General features: G+C 33.9%; 1 protein-coding gene and 2 long non-coding RNA genes across 6 annotated transcripts; 1 reads left to right on the top strand and 2 right to left on the bottom strand.

Annotated features, from left to right (window-relative positions):
* Positions 1 to 1,274: 1,274 nt before the first annotated feature.
* LOC113354253 lies at positions 1,275 to 1,729 on the bottom strand. The gene is made up of 3 exons (XR_003361745.1): positions 1,593 to 1,729; positions 1,421 to 1,460; positions 1,275 to 1,342 (listed from the first exon to the last, which is right to left on the bottom strand). It is a non-coding gene; the product is annotated as an uncharacterized LOC113354253 (long non-coding RNA).
* Positions 1,730 to 6,080: 4,351 nt separating this feature from the next.
* Positions 6,081 to 10,605, bottom strand: LOC113349771. The gene is made up of 8 exons (XM_026593798.1): positions 10,378 to 10,605; positions 9,172 to 9,792; positions 8,815 to 8,999; positions 8,438 to 8,676; positions 8,167 to 8,363; positions 7,954 to 8,079; positions 7,725 to 7,844; positions 6,081 to 6,483 (listed from the first exon to the last, which is right to left on the bottom strand). The coding sequence occupies exons 1-7, from the start codon at positions 10,528 to 10,530 to the stop codon at positions 7,746 to 7,748; spliced, it is 1,620 nt and encodes a 539-aa protein (XP_026449583.1). The 5' UTR covers positions 10,531 to 10,605; the 3' UTR covers positions 6,081 to 6,483; positions 7,725 to 7,745.
* A 1,304-nt stretch (positions 10,606 to 11,909) lies between these two features.
* LOC113349772 lies at positions 11,910 to 14,526 on the top strand. 4 transcript variants are annotated; one of them, XR_003360361.1, is made up of 4 exons: positions 11,911 to 12,193; positions 12,405 to 12,478; positions 13,087 to 14,026; positions 14,111 to 14,526. It is a non-coding gene; the product is annotated as an uncharacterized LOC113349772 (long non-coding RNA). The 4 variants fall into 4 exon arrangements; XR_003360362.1 differs by having other exon boundaries at positions 11,910 to 12,193; positions 12,408 to 14,026; XR_003360360.1 differs by having other exon boundaries at positions 11,913 to 13,363; positions 13,829 to 14,026.
* Positions 14,527 to 16,865: the final 2,339 nt, after the last annotated feature.

Raw genomic sequence — 16,865 nt, 5'->3', positions numbered from 1 at the left:
CAGTGCGAAGACGGTACTTGGTGTAAGCAATCCTGACCTCCTTAACCCCTTCAACAAAAACATGGCCAATCTCACCAAGGACCTTAGTCCAACCATCCGACAACAATGGTTTTGCAGGCTTACTCCTATCTTCCAGATACATTCCAACTGAGCTATTGTTTATCGAAGACGTACTAGAACCATTAGACATACAAGAAACTGCCCTAGAGCTAGATGAGGAGGCTACATGAGTAACATTTTGCAAGTATATATCAAAACTGGTCTTGTGTTTATTATTTGTGAGGGACGCAAGAGCTTGAAGCGAATAATCACAGTCAATCAGAAGATCTTTCCCACCTTCTCGGAAGAAAAAATAAATACCAAGTGGAGTAAACTGCTTTCATTGCCTGCAAACTTCTCCTTTAAACTGATCGAGTTTGGTTTCAATACTAACACGAGTGGTAATGAAATCAGCAAAGTAGTGAACAACAACAATGGAACTAGCAACAACCATGACAACCTGAACAAATAAAAACAAACGCAATTGACTCAGAGGCGTTTCCCCCTCGTGAGAAGTATATCCTATGAAGGAAGTTAAAAATCATTGGAGCAATCAACATACTCAACAATTGTTTTAAAGATACACAAGCAAAAATTAAACATGCTACAGAACAAATATGTGTAACTTCAAGTTACACATTTACAAAAACAACATATCTTCCAAGATTTCTTCTAAGATAACACATGCAAATATTAACAACAATAATAAAAGAAATTTCAGCTAGTAAATTTCTTCTCAGATAACACATGCAAATAACAATAGCACTTACACATGCTACAGGACAATATGTGTAACTTGAAGTTACACATTTACAAAAACTACATATCTTCCCAGATTTCTTCTCAGATAACACATTCAAATATTAACAACAATAATAAAAAGAAATTCCATCTAATAAATTTCTTCTCAGATAACACATACAAATAACAAATAGAACTTACACATGCTACAGGACAAGATGTGTAACTTGAAGTTACACATTTTATAAAACATATCTATACTTAGATTTGTTGTTCTTCTTCAGATACAATGTTGTTTCTTCTTCTTCTTCTTCTTCTTCTTCTTCTTCTAATCAACAAATACTAACAAGAATTATAAACGTAATTCATGAAATACTAGATCTCTTCTTCTTCTTATAATCAAAAAATACTAGATAACTTCTCAAATCAACAAGAAAATGCAAATAATCCAAAAACAAACTCGAAATCAAACAACAACAAGAATCCGTACCTTGTTTTGTTATTGCTCTTCTGAAATAATCTGGTTTCTTCTTCCTCTTCTTCGTATCAAAAAATTCCAAATCTAAAAAAAAAAGAAAAAAAAAAGAAAAAAAAATCATAAAATCGAAATCAATAAGATCAAACAACAACAGATTCGTACCTATATTTGAGCTTCCTCTATTCCAACCTCTCTTCTACCTCTTCTCAGACTCAAAAAAATACAAAAAAATAAAAAAAACGGACATCAGTAGAAGATTGAAATCAAAAAATCGATCAGAAAACTAGTGAATCAAGCGTAATTGATACAAACATAAAAGATAAATCGAACAAACCTATTTGTTGTTCTTCAATGCATCTTCACAATCTCGTCAGATCTGAAAAACCGGTGAATACAGCTCAACTAATTGAGAGAAAATAAACAATATGTTGTTCTTCTTCTCGTTTTCTTCATATCAAACTAACGAATAAATCGTTTTCTTCAGTATGAAACTATCAAACACACGAATTCGTCTGAAGAAACTAACGAATATATAGTGACTCACAAACCCAAAATTTCTATAATAAATTCTCTTGTTTTGGAAATAATATCAACCACGATATCTCTAAATTTATAATAATATTTTTATAATTTGGTATGCCCATTCCATTCCGTTAATATAGTCATATTTACTTGTTGAAGTATTTCTTTCCAAAAAATATTCGAACATCTTTTTATTGTTTTTTCTGTTTATGGAATGAATATCACTATCCAAAAAACTGTATCCATATCTACGATTAATTTTTTTGATTATTTTTCAACTAAAGTTTTTATGTTTTCTCCCTTTTTTTTTGTCTATTTTCTAATTAATATACATGCTCAAAATTTTACCAATGTTTACCTCCACAATTTTCTTTTAATGAGTTGACATTTCAATTATTGGACAAGATTAGCAACCAATTTTTCGTGGAGGAAGAGGTGTGATCATCCAGAATTCCAGGTATTTTGATTTGAAATTTTAATTGTGATTTAACTTTGATTAGCAATTTATAATTATAAATGTAAATCGCAACAATCATGGAAATTTTGATTATTAGGAGATCGAGATTGTTAATTAGGATGTTTAATTATAAGAAGTGTAATTGGACACTGGACATTATATTATAATTTATGAATGGTTAAAATTTTGTGATGAAATCATGATCAAATACGCATAGTTTTGATGGGATCTTATTTTAATTTATTATTTGTGAATTTTGGATGATTTTTGGTAATGCTATAAATTTTTTTTAGAATTTATAAGATTTTGTTAGATATATTTGTTTTAGGTAATATTTTTTTCTTAAATGTGATTAGTCGAAAAACATTTTCTGGGCTAAAATATATTTTCTTAGGAAAACTTCTTAAAATGTTCTATAACATTATCAAAATAAAATAAAAAAATGGTGGGGCTAGAATCAACCAGAAGCTCCGGTTAACCACAACGCTCAAAAAAAAATTCTATTTTTATATAAATTTTTTTGTAAGCTTATTTTTGGACGTAAAATATATAAAAAATCTTGGTTTTTATGACAAATGTTTTTGTAAGGTTATTTTTGGTAAATATAAATTAATTATCGAATAATATAAAAATTATCATATTTTTAGATATCGATTGTATATATCATTTCCAAAACAAATTCTTTACTTTTATGGAATATATGGGATTTCCAAAAAGAAATGGAAAGGAAAGAAAGTGAGTTTTGGTTTTGGTATCTCTCTCCATGTATATATAGCATTCTCATAAAAACTAAATCTGCTTCCGCGGTTCTTCTTTTTTATGTTTAAGTTTCGCTGGTTTCTTTTTTCTTTTACTTGCTTGCGGTTTTTCCCATGCTTTCGATGATGTAATTTCATAATTTATTGTGCAGGTAAGGCTAATCATGCAGAGAGCAAGGATGATGCCATTGATCATCTGCACAGAAGATTATCGTAGCCTGTTATGTCCTTTGGATCAAGTACTTCGAAATTCATTTAATGGTAGGGTATAATCATTTTTTAAACTTGTGTTTTCTTTCTTTATTTTGATCTCACTTTTCATACTGAGATTACAATTGCACTTCTGCAGATCTTTAAACCAAAAGCTATAATTTCGATTGGAAGTTTGGTCTCACAATGTTGAGTAATGGTGGGATTTTAAGTGCAACAATTCTTTCATTTAGGGATGGTGGTTGTAGTTAAGTCAATCTTGAACGACTTTGGTAGTGTCTTTTTTCTATTTTCTTTTGTTGTAGGATACTTCCAGTAGACTGCTAGATCAATAAAATTACTTGATTAAATAAAATTCTAAGTTAAACAATCTTTATCTATCTGCTATTAAAACCACAACCAGATGCAACTCAATTGCGTTGTTTTCTAATGTTAAAGTGAACCCACAACCAGATGAAAATAATGACTTGGGAACCGTAGTTGAAGTAAATCTCGAGTACATGCCAGACTAATTGCCAAAGAAACGGATTTTTCATAACGTATTAACCCTATTTGGGTTGCTATAGCAAGCATGGAAATTTCGTTATGTTTTACAATCATGCCTTGAAAAATTTGCTAAAGTTGTTTACTATAGGAAATTTTATACCAATTTTTTATCGGTATGTGATTACGATTTCCGGATTTTCTTACATTAAAGTTGTTTTAAGGATGCCTGCATGGGAACTGGAATCCACCTCATCTACCACGGGTTCGCTGCCAAGTTTGTTTACATTAATTTGAAGCATTTCGAATCTGCCTTTCACAGTATGAAGAGAAAGATGAGCTACTATTTAGAAATCTGGATGTATGATCTCGGAGTTAAAATCACAGGAAAACTGAGTGAAAAGGTTACAAATTTACTTTGCAATCACTAATGGCCCAAAGTACGAAAATCCCCTAAATGGGGGATGCGTACGATAACATCTAGGATGATTTTTTAGTGTAACTTGGAACCAATGGGATGATATCAGTCATATCCAACATTAATGCACAACCGCATGCAGATCTTATTAAAGTTAAGAGCATATTTACCGCCATGTAAAGCCTTTCTCGCTCTTTCTTTGTCTCTGTGCATTATGAGTCATTGACTCGGGTATTGATTGTTATTAACTTAAAATTGCAGGTAAGTTGCAATTGTTCGGTGGGAAACGAGAGCAGGAACCCTTTTAGACGAAATGGTCATGAAGGGCTATGAACTGAACCATGTAAAGGTAAAGTTTACATTTCCAAAAATAATAATAAAAAAATTATTAGTCTTTGCAAGTTTTTTGTTTTAAATATGAAAGCATCCTTACTACCCCTTGATCCAATCCAGAATAATCTCTTTAAAAATAAAAGAAAAAGAAGACCAATGTTCGTCTAGGGATATAATTATAGGGTTTAATTCCGAGTATTAGAATATATGTACACACGCCTTTAAAGCAAATTAGTAGTAAGACTAAGAATAAATGGGAGTTAAACTGATTGGAGTGTTCTGCATGTCCATTACGTCTTCTGATACTGAATTTGCAGATATGAATCTCAAACGGGTGTTCCAAGCTCGGTAATTCATTAGTGGGACTGAAATTTTTGAAGTTTGTTAGTTAATATTTTCTTGATCCCCTGCTTCATTTAAATAATGTCGAGTGCTCGCATGATCTTTGATTTGGCTTTTAGAAGTCATTAACTGCACTTACTTCGGGAAACTTTACTTGAATTGTTAATTTACTAAATGATAATTGGTGTTTTTATTATATACTGCAGTTGTTAATCGGGACCCCTTCTTGGATGGGAAGCACTTCATATGCTTTGCACTATTTAGAGTTGGCAATCTATTTTATATTAATATTACGATCTTTGTTAATTTCTCTAATATCAGATATCGATACATGTATAATGAGTTTGATTTTCATTTAACCATAAGAAGTTGGAGCCTGAAAGATCGATTGAGTTGGTTCATTGATTCTTAATGCAAATATAAGATTTTCGAAGAAAGATATATCAGTGCATTTCTTGATTATATGTTCTTTGACGGGAAGCACTTCATATAATGTGCACTATTTAAAGTTGACAACCTATTTTATATGAACATCGTTCTTTTCAGTGTCTCTAATATCAGAGATCGATACAACTGTATAACAAGCATGATTTTTCATTTAACCAATAGTACTAATATTGAGAATGTAATGAAGTACTTAATTTAACCAATAGTACTAATATTCAGAATGTAATGAACTACATGATGATTTCAAAAGTTGGTATAATTTTTTACAAATATTTTCTTTAAAAGGATTTCTTAATCTCCAACACTCTAAACAATATGTAATTGGTGAATAATTTGTTTCTAACCGTTAATCTACTAAATAATAATTGGTGTTTTCATTATACATTATATAGTTATTAATTGGGACCTCTTCTTGGACTGGTGAAACTTTGGTTCCAACGGTTAAACTACTAAATGATAATTAGTGTTTTCATTATACACTACGATTATTAACTGAGACCTTTTCTTGAGTACGAAGTGAAGCCCCGCATCATTAATTGGGGATCAATTCTCATCGTACCAGATGCATACACGAATACTAAGAATTTTTTTTTAATTATGCTTGAGTATATATAAGTTATACTATTTTACTCTAGAGTTACTTAAATCTATTTATTTTATTTTATTTGTAGAATCGATTACTATTTTGTTTTGTTATTGTTTTATTAGATTGCTTGGAATTAGTTTTCAAAACTACATGAGATGTTAACATTTGTCGACTGATCCTTTCCCATTTGATTATTAGAAAGTTTTAACCGTTGAATAGTAATTTTATAATGCGCAGCACAGGTTTATAAGAACAATAAGACGTGCTAAAACAAGAAACCAACAGATTTTTATCTTGCTAATTCATACAGCGGATCATCATCACCCTGTCACTATAAGAACCCTCATAGTACCTCATCCTGCCAGATGTGGGACTTTGCTTTGTCCTCCATTTTGTGAATAAACCTCGACAGAAAACCATAATTTGAACATAAAAACAGGGTCTTCGCATTTTTTTAGTTTACAAATTGCAGAAAGCTAGGAGTATATAATATGTACACCAAAAACATTTACTCTTGACGGAGTGCACCAGAATCCAGATATATCAACTGACTGTGTAACCACTAGAGAAGCCTGGAGCTATGAAGAAAAAAGGGATCGAAACTGATAAGCTCCGTTTTTGACCTTCCAGCACTGCCAAGTTGACTATCAAATATCATGTTGAGTCGCTCTGCAAGCATCAAACAGAAACACGTCAAAGGAAAGCGAAAGATAAATAACCCTAAGTAGAGAAAAAAATTAAGCACATCATCAATCAGATGACTACAATTAAATATGATCACTAGAATTTTGTAATACTATCTCTGTTTTTGCCAAAGTGATAGTAACACTTTTACAGAAATGGCGGAATAAGGGAAAAGATCAGGCAAAAGGCAAGTTTGGAAAGATGACTGTGAAATGTTCACTTTTCAACTGGGCTATCCATTCTGATCCATTCAACGATTTGTCCCTTACAACTCTCTGTAATTGGGATGGTGTGGTAAACAGCTAGTTTTGGCTTTGCTCCCGTTATTCTTGTAATCTCTTTGCCACCATTTTGGTGAGTTTTTGGTCTTTTTTAATAAATTTTGCCCTTTTGCTTGTCAAAAAAATAAATAATCTGAGCCTCAAAAGGCTTTGTTGATAGTTAAATCTCAGCAACAATTTTATTTTAAAAGCTCACAAGATATACTCCCTCCGTCCCACTATTAATTGACCTATTTATTTTCAAATTCTGTCCCATTAATAGTTAATTTTATATCATTTGATACTCATTTTTATATTCGTTACGTAGGTGTTTTAAAATGCTTTTCAATGATATAAAATTTACGAATATCCGTGGTATAGTTTGAGAGATAAATCATTTCTAAATTATACTACTAGGTCAATTAATAGTGGGACGGAGGGAGTAGTAGTTACCGTCTTCCTCCCCACACAACAAACTTGCTTCGTTTACTATTGGTGTTAGCCTAATTTGTTCAACAGCTGCAGGAGAACCAGAAGACCTTTAGAGCCTCTGGCTTTGCAACAAGAGTAAAAGCTTTTAAAAGATCAACTTATAAGCTGATGTCTAGCATTTGGTTTTTGGGTGACTGAAAGGAGATACCAGATTATTTCAGTGGTGTTGGTGGTGTAGCTGTTTTAAGCAGATGACCTAACAGATTGCCAATGACGCTAGAAACCTCCATAAGGTGGTTTCTTTCTGAGTTGTGACTGTAATTGCTTGCTTATTTCTGAGAAGGATTCATATAGATAAAGTAGCTAAACATAATGAAGATCTCTCTCTTGAAACTTAAAATGTAGAGTCTGGTTTCTTGCTAAGTTCTCGAGAAAACTCTATTTGTGCACAAGTGGATTTATGTAATCTTTTGGCTGCATTGAGGAGCTTTAATTTCCATGAAAACCGAAGAACATGAGTGTGTATATATATACCTGAACCTGAGCACAATCAGTCTAGCGCTCTTCGCGTTGAACTTTGTTGGGATCCGACATCATGCCCATCATCATCTTCTCTGGTGAATCCTCCCAAGCGCCAAAGGAATTCAAATCAACCTACATTGAGGGACAAAGAACAAATCTAGAATTAGTATCTTAGTATCCTTTGAAATATTTTAAGCGAACACTGAGTGTGTACTGGTATTTGACTTTCAGAAAGAGAGACCTTCCGTCTTTGCTCAGTGAATAGTTGTTCTCTTTTCAAATATTGGTTCTGCTTTTCTCGTACTTTTTCCCCACCTAATCCCCATACTTCAACCTTAAAAATTGAAGCTTCTGTAGGTAAATATCCCTGCCATGTGTGTTCACCCATTCGTTAGCAGGTATATATATGTTATACAACCGGGTCAAGTTTCCATGGAGTGCACATTGGTTATACCTGATCAGGAAATAGAGAACCTGGACGGTAAGTCTTATCCACTGCATGATGCCGAATTGTAATTTTAGCAAAATCTTCATGAATAAATATCCTCTCGTTTCCAGAAGTTCCTCCAAAAGCAAGGCCAACAGGCTTTGGATGTGGGTCATATTTACCAGTAGCATGCAAGTGGCTGTACATAAAATTCTTCTCTCTCCCTGTTTAATAGTTGGAAAATCTTTCAGTTAACTTCCAATGTTAAAACACAAAAGAACTTCTGTTGTTTACCTACCATTGGGTGAAAAAACATGGAAAATTGGGCTTAAAGCATATAAATATCCCGAACTTCCGTAAAAGACATCCTTATTTTCCAATCCCTGGTCAGTTAGTACACCGACAATCCATCTCTCAGCACTGGGATCAACATCACCGGTTTCTGTGCAACTAGCAGAAACCAAAATTAGCAATGGCCCATTGTAACCCTCAACATTTGACCAGAGTCTGTTCATGCCCTTCCCATGGACGGATGACCTGTGCAGAAGCAGTACAAAAATGGCAGATACCGGACAAAGTATTAGGAGCTTTAAACAAATGATTTACTGTTTCATGCTTAAGCAGTCGTAAAACAAATACTTTTATTAATAAAAGGTTGCATGTGAAATAACGGACCGATACAGAAGGTTTTGAAAGTCTCCACTGCCATCTCTAAGAACAGATGCCCTCAGAAGCTCTTTGCTTAAGGTACTTGTAAGTGCGAGAGATATCGCCCAGGCCCGTCCAGAAGTTAGGAGAACTTTGTTATGTGTCTCTGTAGAAGAGCTATCCCCAACTAATACATTGGAAGTATCCGACTCCTGTTTGAATTTATGGGCATTAACGATCAAGCATCACAATTCAATAATGTAAATGGCTAGTTGCATATAAATACAATGATTTGATTGAATATCAGCAATGATCAACTCAAGAACATTATCTTGAGTAGACAGTATTAATAAACAACATTACTCAAAGGAAGATATGCATTACCTCGGAAGCTGCAGGGGTACAACTTTGGAGTCTTTCATGGACATACTGGGTAAAGCATTGTGCAAGACATGGGGTTGTTGATAAAGCCCACAAATGAATCTTTTGTGCAGGCAGTTGAGCTTCAAAACCGGAAATATTATAGTTCCATAAATTTACATCCTTGTTAACTTCGGTACAGGAAGTGATAGCTGACAGCACCAAATGGTTAACATCTGGAAGGTCTAGTTCTCCTTGGTACTTAGAGTATTTGGAAATTTCCGAAATCCACGACATACTCCAACACATCCAAAGGAGCATAAGTATATCAGTTGACATAAAATAACCACTGATCTTACAATCATCCTCTTCTGATTCAAATTCCAATTTCGAAGGAAAACCTGCTTTTGCAGCTGTAGCAGCATATAGCCTGTATATAGTATTAATCGAAACCGACAACGACGTTCTTCCGCAACATCTAATATAACCTCTCGAGAACTCAGTCCAGTGAACTCCACCTCCTTTATCGACTGTGAAGAACAAGTCAACAATCGCCTGACCTAGATGAGATAATAAACGCGGGAAATTTTCGGGCATTTGAGATTTCGTACTCTTAGTGTTTGTAAAGGCTAAAGCAAAGCATTCCTGATTCATGGAGAAATTTAAATCATACATCACTTCTTTAAATACAACCACAAATAAGACACAAGTCAAACCCTAAGGGCTGAAGTCTTATAAACAGGTATGAGTGTGAGACAGTCGTCTCTAAACTGTGTCTCCTCCCCCGGCTAATTGGGATCTTATTTGGTGTTCCAAAATCTAGCACACCAAAATGCCCATAGTGTATCCTTCATGAATTTGGGTATGCACTATGAAACGTGTATCAGAAACTAAACAGTTATGTCCTTTTTTCCTAACAAAAAACTGGTGGCCTAAAAACCATGAATTTAAGTTACTATAGTACCTTTGGCTAATTTTTCCATAAAAATTCTACTGTTCATCCAACAGAAATATGAACTTAGAATCTTTCTGGTCTAAAGGATGCATCAATTCAACGAACACAACACAAATTTAACCAACATTGACTCCAATTGTTACTACAAATCAAAAAATTATACATTTGTGAGATATTAGGGATAACCATAACTGAAAATGCCTAAGGAAAAAAACTCATGCTTTGAGAATCATGTTACAAAATTAGGGTTTAGATTTGTGATTACAACGACTTACTTGCAGAGAATGAAGAGGAATTGAATTGGTATGAGGATCAGAGAGTCTCGTAAAAGCCTTTTGAAGAATTGGTAAACCTCCAGTTGATGCTGCAAGAGATTCCAATTCTTGTTGTTCTAGATTATTCGGATTCGTAGACGATGAAGCTCCCATTTTTCTAGTGATTAGAAAATCAAGAAGATGCTGATGATCAAACTCTAGATAGAGAGAGAGAATTCGCGCTTTAAAGTCTTGTTAATATTATACGTCTCTTCGGGTAAGCGAAAGGAGCACCTGTTTGTGTCGAACTGTCACAACGACCGACTTGTTTTGGCACTTGGCAGTGTGGGCGTGTGGCAGTAGATAATAAGACCGACGTACGAAGAGATTGGCTTAGGTAGAAATTAACATTTAATCCCATTTTTAGTGGGCGCTAGATTCTCTAGTCCTGTCACCTAAAGCATAGTATTAGAAGATCCTAATTTACCAAATCTACAACGAGTCGGTCCAAATCTTTACGATTCAGTCCAAATTGATTTCCTTTAATGACTAAAAGGACCGTCCAATAAGAACACAATTAGTGATTTGTTTACACACCATTTTTTTCCTTCACTCCTCAATCAGTAGATCTTTGCAAACAACCATGAGAAGATTCATAACTTTTGATTGAGAAGAATCAATTTCCGTTTGATCTATTAGTTTCCAGGTTAGCATTTGAAATCTGATTACTCTTTATTGATTTATCTCTTATTTGATTTTCTTTTTTATCGATTTCAGATATTTGATTTGTGATTAGAAAAAAGATCACGATCCAATATTTTCTCACATCTCTCTACTTCTCGTCTCTCTCCCACTATCGACCTGTTGAAGAAGAAGGTGGAGTTTGATCGGTAATGAAATGATTTTTGTTGTTGTTTTTTTGTTGATTTTAGATCTTCTTTTTTATATTTTTGTATGTCCATATACACTACGATATTTGATAGAGGGCTTTGAGAAGTTTTAGAGCCATTTTTGTTTGAAGTGTAAGATAAATTAAGGTAAAGATTTGTTTGGAACCCAGTGTATTTGAAGTCTTGTCTCCGTAGAGTTCTCCTCGACCATATTTATATTGTTTAAGTTCTATTTATTTTGTTATTTAATTCCTTTAAAACAAAACTAGTCATAAAAACCCAAGGTGACCAAACTTGTGGTACGAAAACCCCACTCAAATGTTGAGATCCATTAAAACTCCATCGTAAACAAATTTGATACAAAACCCCCAAATTTTTAAAAATTGATAAAAAACCCCAAATTTAAATGTTGGTTTTATCAAATTTTATTTTGGTTTCATCATCAAATTTTATGAAACCAACATTTAAATTTGGGGGTTTTGTGTTAATTTTATTTTGATGGGGTTTTTGTGTTACTTTTGTTTTGATGGGTTTTTTGTGGAAGGATGACACCTCTGGAGTTATAACTCGCGGACTGCCTTTAAAATGCTAAATCATATGAGACCCCACGTCGCGCGGTGATGGAAACTCTCCTCTACATTAAAAGTGAGCACCACCCACCTCACCAAATTGCTCCAAAATTCTCTCTCCTCACCGGAATTTAGAGAATTTCTCTCTTTTTGCTTCCTTTTTTTTCTTTAAGTTAACAAATTTATAGAAAATAATTAAAAAAAATCGCAACAAATATTAATGGAAAAAAAAAAACTAAAACCAAATTGTTAATGGTGGCACAAACATTAAAAAAGAAAAGAAAAAATAACCTGCCGCAAACTTTGATAACCCTAAACAATATTCTTTCCCCATTTTTATTCCTCTCCACCAGCCGTGTCGTACAGATGCAGAAAAAGGTTTGTTCTTCAACATCTTCAATTCTTTTTTTGGTTTCCTTCTCTCATATTATACAATTTGATAGAATAATAACCATAAGCTTATGGGGATAGGTTTCTTCTTCCACGGATATTCCTTCTTCCCCGTAATGTTCTTATTTTCTCTCAATCTCTCAAACCCCTGCATCCTTAATTTGATTCACGTTTTTTTTGTTATGTCGCCATACATAAGAAGCAAAGGTGAAACTGATGCTGTCCACGCTGACGATAATCTATTAGACCATTCTGCTGAAGGCATTGGTCTTGGTTCGTTTTCTTTTAACACACTTATATTAAGTAGGGTTTATATTTTTCCTGTCCATTCCTGTTAAGGTGTACTTAATTATTAACCATTAACAACTTCGCTCAGGTAATGCACATATATTAATTAGGGTTTACTTTTTTTTTTGAGTTCTTAAGTATGGGGTTGTATGAGTTTTAGTGAATCTTCATATTATTGCACACTTGATGTTTGTAAAAAGGACTGAATGAATGATCTTTTAAAGTTTTTTTTTGTATGATCATTCTGATTTTACAGGTGATGATACATGTATCTGCAAAAAAAAAAAAGAAAAAAAAAAACACTAGAGAAAGCCAACAATTGAAACACATACTACTTAAAGCGGCATGAACTCTTTTTGTGCACAATTAATTAATAATAGTGTGCCAATTCCTCTTAAGTATTTTTATTTATTTATTTATTTTTATTTTTTGATTTACTGAGTACAAATTGATGCATTCTAAAAAAAATCTAAATTTCAACCCAAGTTAGCAACTTCTCTATATTAATAATGCTTGCAGATTTATTCCCTTTTTGTTCTAAATTAATGTAATTGTTGACATTTTGGTGTCACGGAATATGTTGCAATCTGTAGGGCTGCTAGGATCATTACAGGATACAACATAACCACCACAAAGCCAATTGCAAAGCCAACATTTAGGGAGAGGCTAGAGTTAATTTGGATGAATTAGAAAAACCTACTCAGGTATTTACTCTCCTATGGATGTTAGTGGTTCGATATGGACTTACTACATAATAGCTTCTCACATTTGGTGAAGTTGTTGTGTTATTGGCAATGGTATTAATGACGCTCCAGTGCTTACATAATGATGGAGGACATGGTACTGTCTTACATAATGTTATGGCTCGAGGTATGCTTAGTTAGTATTTCTACACTCTTCATGCAGTTTTAGGTAATATTCCTTGCTCGCATAATTTTTGCCAAACAGAAACTGTGAAGATCTTAATTCAAATTTTCTATTTCGGTTCCTATATATAAAGATATATACTGCATGCTGTTATACCCAGAAATCGTATCCAAAATTTCGACCTACTAATCTATCGTAGCGCCTTCTTTAAATGGAACATGAGATACAAAGTCTGGAAAGCCATTCCAAGACAAAAGTTTTCCTTGATTACCTTCGACGAATCGCACTCTAAACATTTTCTATCGTTTTTTAATTGTAAATGTTTTCGACAAATATTAAAACACCCAGTATTGCACTGACTATTTTTTTCCTTTGTAGATGTATTTGAGGTGCTTGGGGTGTTGAGATGCATAACGAACTGTTTTTTTCTTTTGTTTGCTTATAATTTTTTGTTTTTTGTTTTTCCAGTATAGCAGGGAGTGGTGATGTCTACATTAATGGTATGATGTTTATACTGCATGTGCATGATAGTATACTGACGGCTAAGGTACAGAGATTGCAATTTACTGGGCATGGAAATTACATTTTTGTTTTACCCGCTCCACATTAATCTTTCCTAATTGTGCAAAAGAAGTTCTTAGTGTGATTCCAGTATCCCATATCAGTGTAATTCCAGTATCCCATATCTGTAATTTGTTGTTAAATACAGGAAGAAGTTCGCCTGCTAATTTCTCCATTAATCAATGACAGGTTCAGGATTTCGAGCGGAATATGTTGAACCTATCTTCCATAAAAAATGGAGAAGTTCAGCCAATGCGAGCTCAAATTGATGAGCTGAGCATGCTGTTCTAAAATGTGAATGATGATGTACTTCTTTAACCGTCCTAAACGCTATGTAGGATAAGATCATAAGAATGATATGTAGTCTAATCATCTTAAACACATATTGTGGATATACACCTCCTCCATATACAACGGATCGATATTCGACTCGATGCCGTATCAATTTGTACATATTTAGATTAGCTTCTTCAATGGAGTTGGAATGATGAGTAGCCTCAAGGCTAATGCAAAAGCTGAATTCAGTCACATTTGGGTTGTATATTTGGACTATATGACTGACCTGATATTTAAACGTGACTTGAAATACTTTTATTTTGTGATTATATAAGTTGTAGTTGTATATGCATACAAGGGCAACGATATCTCAAGAATACAAGGGGGAAAAAATAAAAAACAAAACGAAAGCAATATGATATGACATGGACATGGTTTGGTTTCTCTTCACCACAAATAAAAATTGGGTTGGCCTGAATCAGAAAAAAAAGGACACATAATGTTTTCCGACGCCTAAAGCTATGGATGTCTTTTGTTAAGCAAGGATTATGAATTGTGTATGATCACGCAGAAAGTACTTAGTTACATTGTAGCTTAATCTTAATAAAGACATGGAGACTCAAATCCACAATCAAATTCTAATAATTACCTGGAGTCTCAAATCCACCATCCTGACAAACATGCGAACATCTCAGTCTTTGGAAAAACTAAAATAAAATTATTTGAGGGAGATCTCTATTCGGCACAGTTAGATTTATATATTGTGGTGAAAATTAAAGACGAACAACAGGACCCAGGGAAAATATTAGAATTCCTCATGTTAAAATGCATCGGCACAAATTAAAAATGTATTGGGGCGAGGCGAAGTTGAAGCTTAACCACATCTAATAGAAAATGTATCACGACAGGGCGGGGAAGCCTCACGACACCGAATAAAAAAATGCACGACGGGATGAGGCAAAGCCACATCACATCAAATCAAAAAGACAGCGACGGGGTGGTGCAAAGCCGTGCAACACCAAATAAAAAATGCATCGGGAAGGGGGCGAGGCGAAGCCGAAGCCGAGGCACAACTAATCAAAAATGTACCGCAACGGGGAAGCCCCAACACCTAATAAAAAATGCACGTCGGGGCGAGGCGAAACCACATCACTCAAAATCAAAAATATGGTTAAAAGGAAAAAAAATGCCCGATCAAATTGGGCGGGGCGGGGCGAGGCAAAGCCGAAACCGAACTTTACCAAATCAAAAAAATGGGGTAAAAAAAAAAAGATGCCCGGTGCGAAGCAGTTTGCGGAGCCGCCCGGACGTAGCACAAGCACAAAATCTAGTTCATTCTTAAGCTTGCAGTGTATTGAGTCTGTAAAGCTTACAATCTTTACCTAAATTTATTAATTTGGTCAAGTTGTGTTGGGTACTTTTTATAAGTTCTCGCTTCCCAGCATTGTACTACAGAATACTCCATGGTTAGTTTAAGATAATAAATGTGAAGAAAAAAGACATTCGTGCATTCAAAGCTTCCAGCGTTGGATTTTTTTTTTTTTTTAGTTTATAGCCTTATGTAGAATCACATTCTCTTAGTATGTGTTTGATAACAGAGAAAAGAAACAATTCCATGAAAAGTGTTTCCATGGAATCAGTTTTCTGGGGGAGGCAAGGAAAGACTTTCCATGAAATTCCACGGAATTGAGTTTAAAACATGCTTTAGGCAACTCTTTTATTGCAATTCCACGGAAGCAGATTTTTGACCAAACGATGGAAAACACGTTATTTCTATGAAAAGATGGCTAATTCCATGGAATTAACTCCTATCAAACACAACCTTATATTTAAGTTGCTTATTTTCCCATGTATTTTTTATTTGGGACTAAATGGCTTGGTTGTTGTTGTTGTTGTTATTTGCCCATGTTTATTCTTAGGCGTTTCTAATAATCAGGAGAAGCTTGAAGAGATGCAGTGCATTGACGAAGAACCAAACATTTTTTAATCTGTTTAAGTTATATTATATGATGTTTTTCAACTGCTAAAAGATTGGTGCTCATTATGAATTCTTATCTTCAGTTACCTTTGATCATTTATTAGGTGTTTCAAGAATTCTTAGAACATATGCCACTATACTTTTCACAAGATTACCAGAAGGTGGAGTGGGGATAGTTGCAGCCGCTACTGGTACGGATGGGCAAATCAAGGTATTTTCAGTCCATGTTTTTAAGCTAGAAACGAGACTCTTAAGTATAGTTCATTGTTTTCAACTTGGTTATGTCTATGCATCACAATACGTTGCATACTTCTGACAGGGACGAAAGGGTGATTTGCTAATTAGTGAATACTGCAGAATATTTTCATAAAACGGTTAGTTTCTTTGCTATTTTATTTTTGGACCTCATACAAGTTTGTGTTTTTTATATACAAATAAAATTGATTATCAATCTGATAGGGATTGGGAACCAATCAGATTCCATCTTTCTGAAAAGGTTACTAACTTCAAGCAAGTATATAGATGATGAGTATAAATGTAGATCCTCCTCCTCCCTTGCTTGACAAATACAAGATGCAAAACTCGTCATTTACTCATTTTGATTTGATATTGTAAGTGGATTTTCATTCTTAAATCTAATCATTGTTTGTCATGTAGACCATTCGTATATATGTAGATTTGTGTATATTA

Source organism: Papaver somniferum, chromosome 2, assembly GCF_003573695.1.
Source record: "Papaver somniferum cultivar HN1 chromosome 2, ASM357369v1, whole genome shotgun sequence".
Taxonomy (NCBI): Eukaryota; Viridiplantae; Streptophyta; class Magnoliopsida; order Ranunculales; family Papaveraceae; genus Papaver; species Papaver somniferum.
The sequence above is the reverse complement of the archived record's forward strand: the minus strand, read 5'-3'. Positions and strand labels throughout refer to the sequence as shown.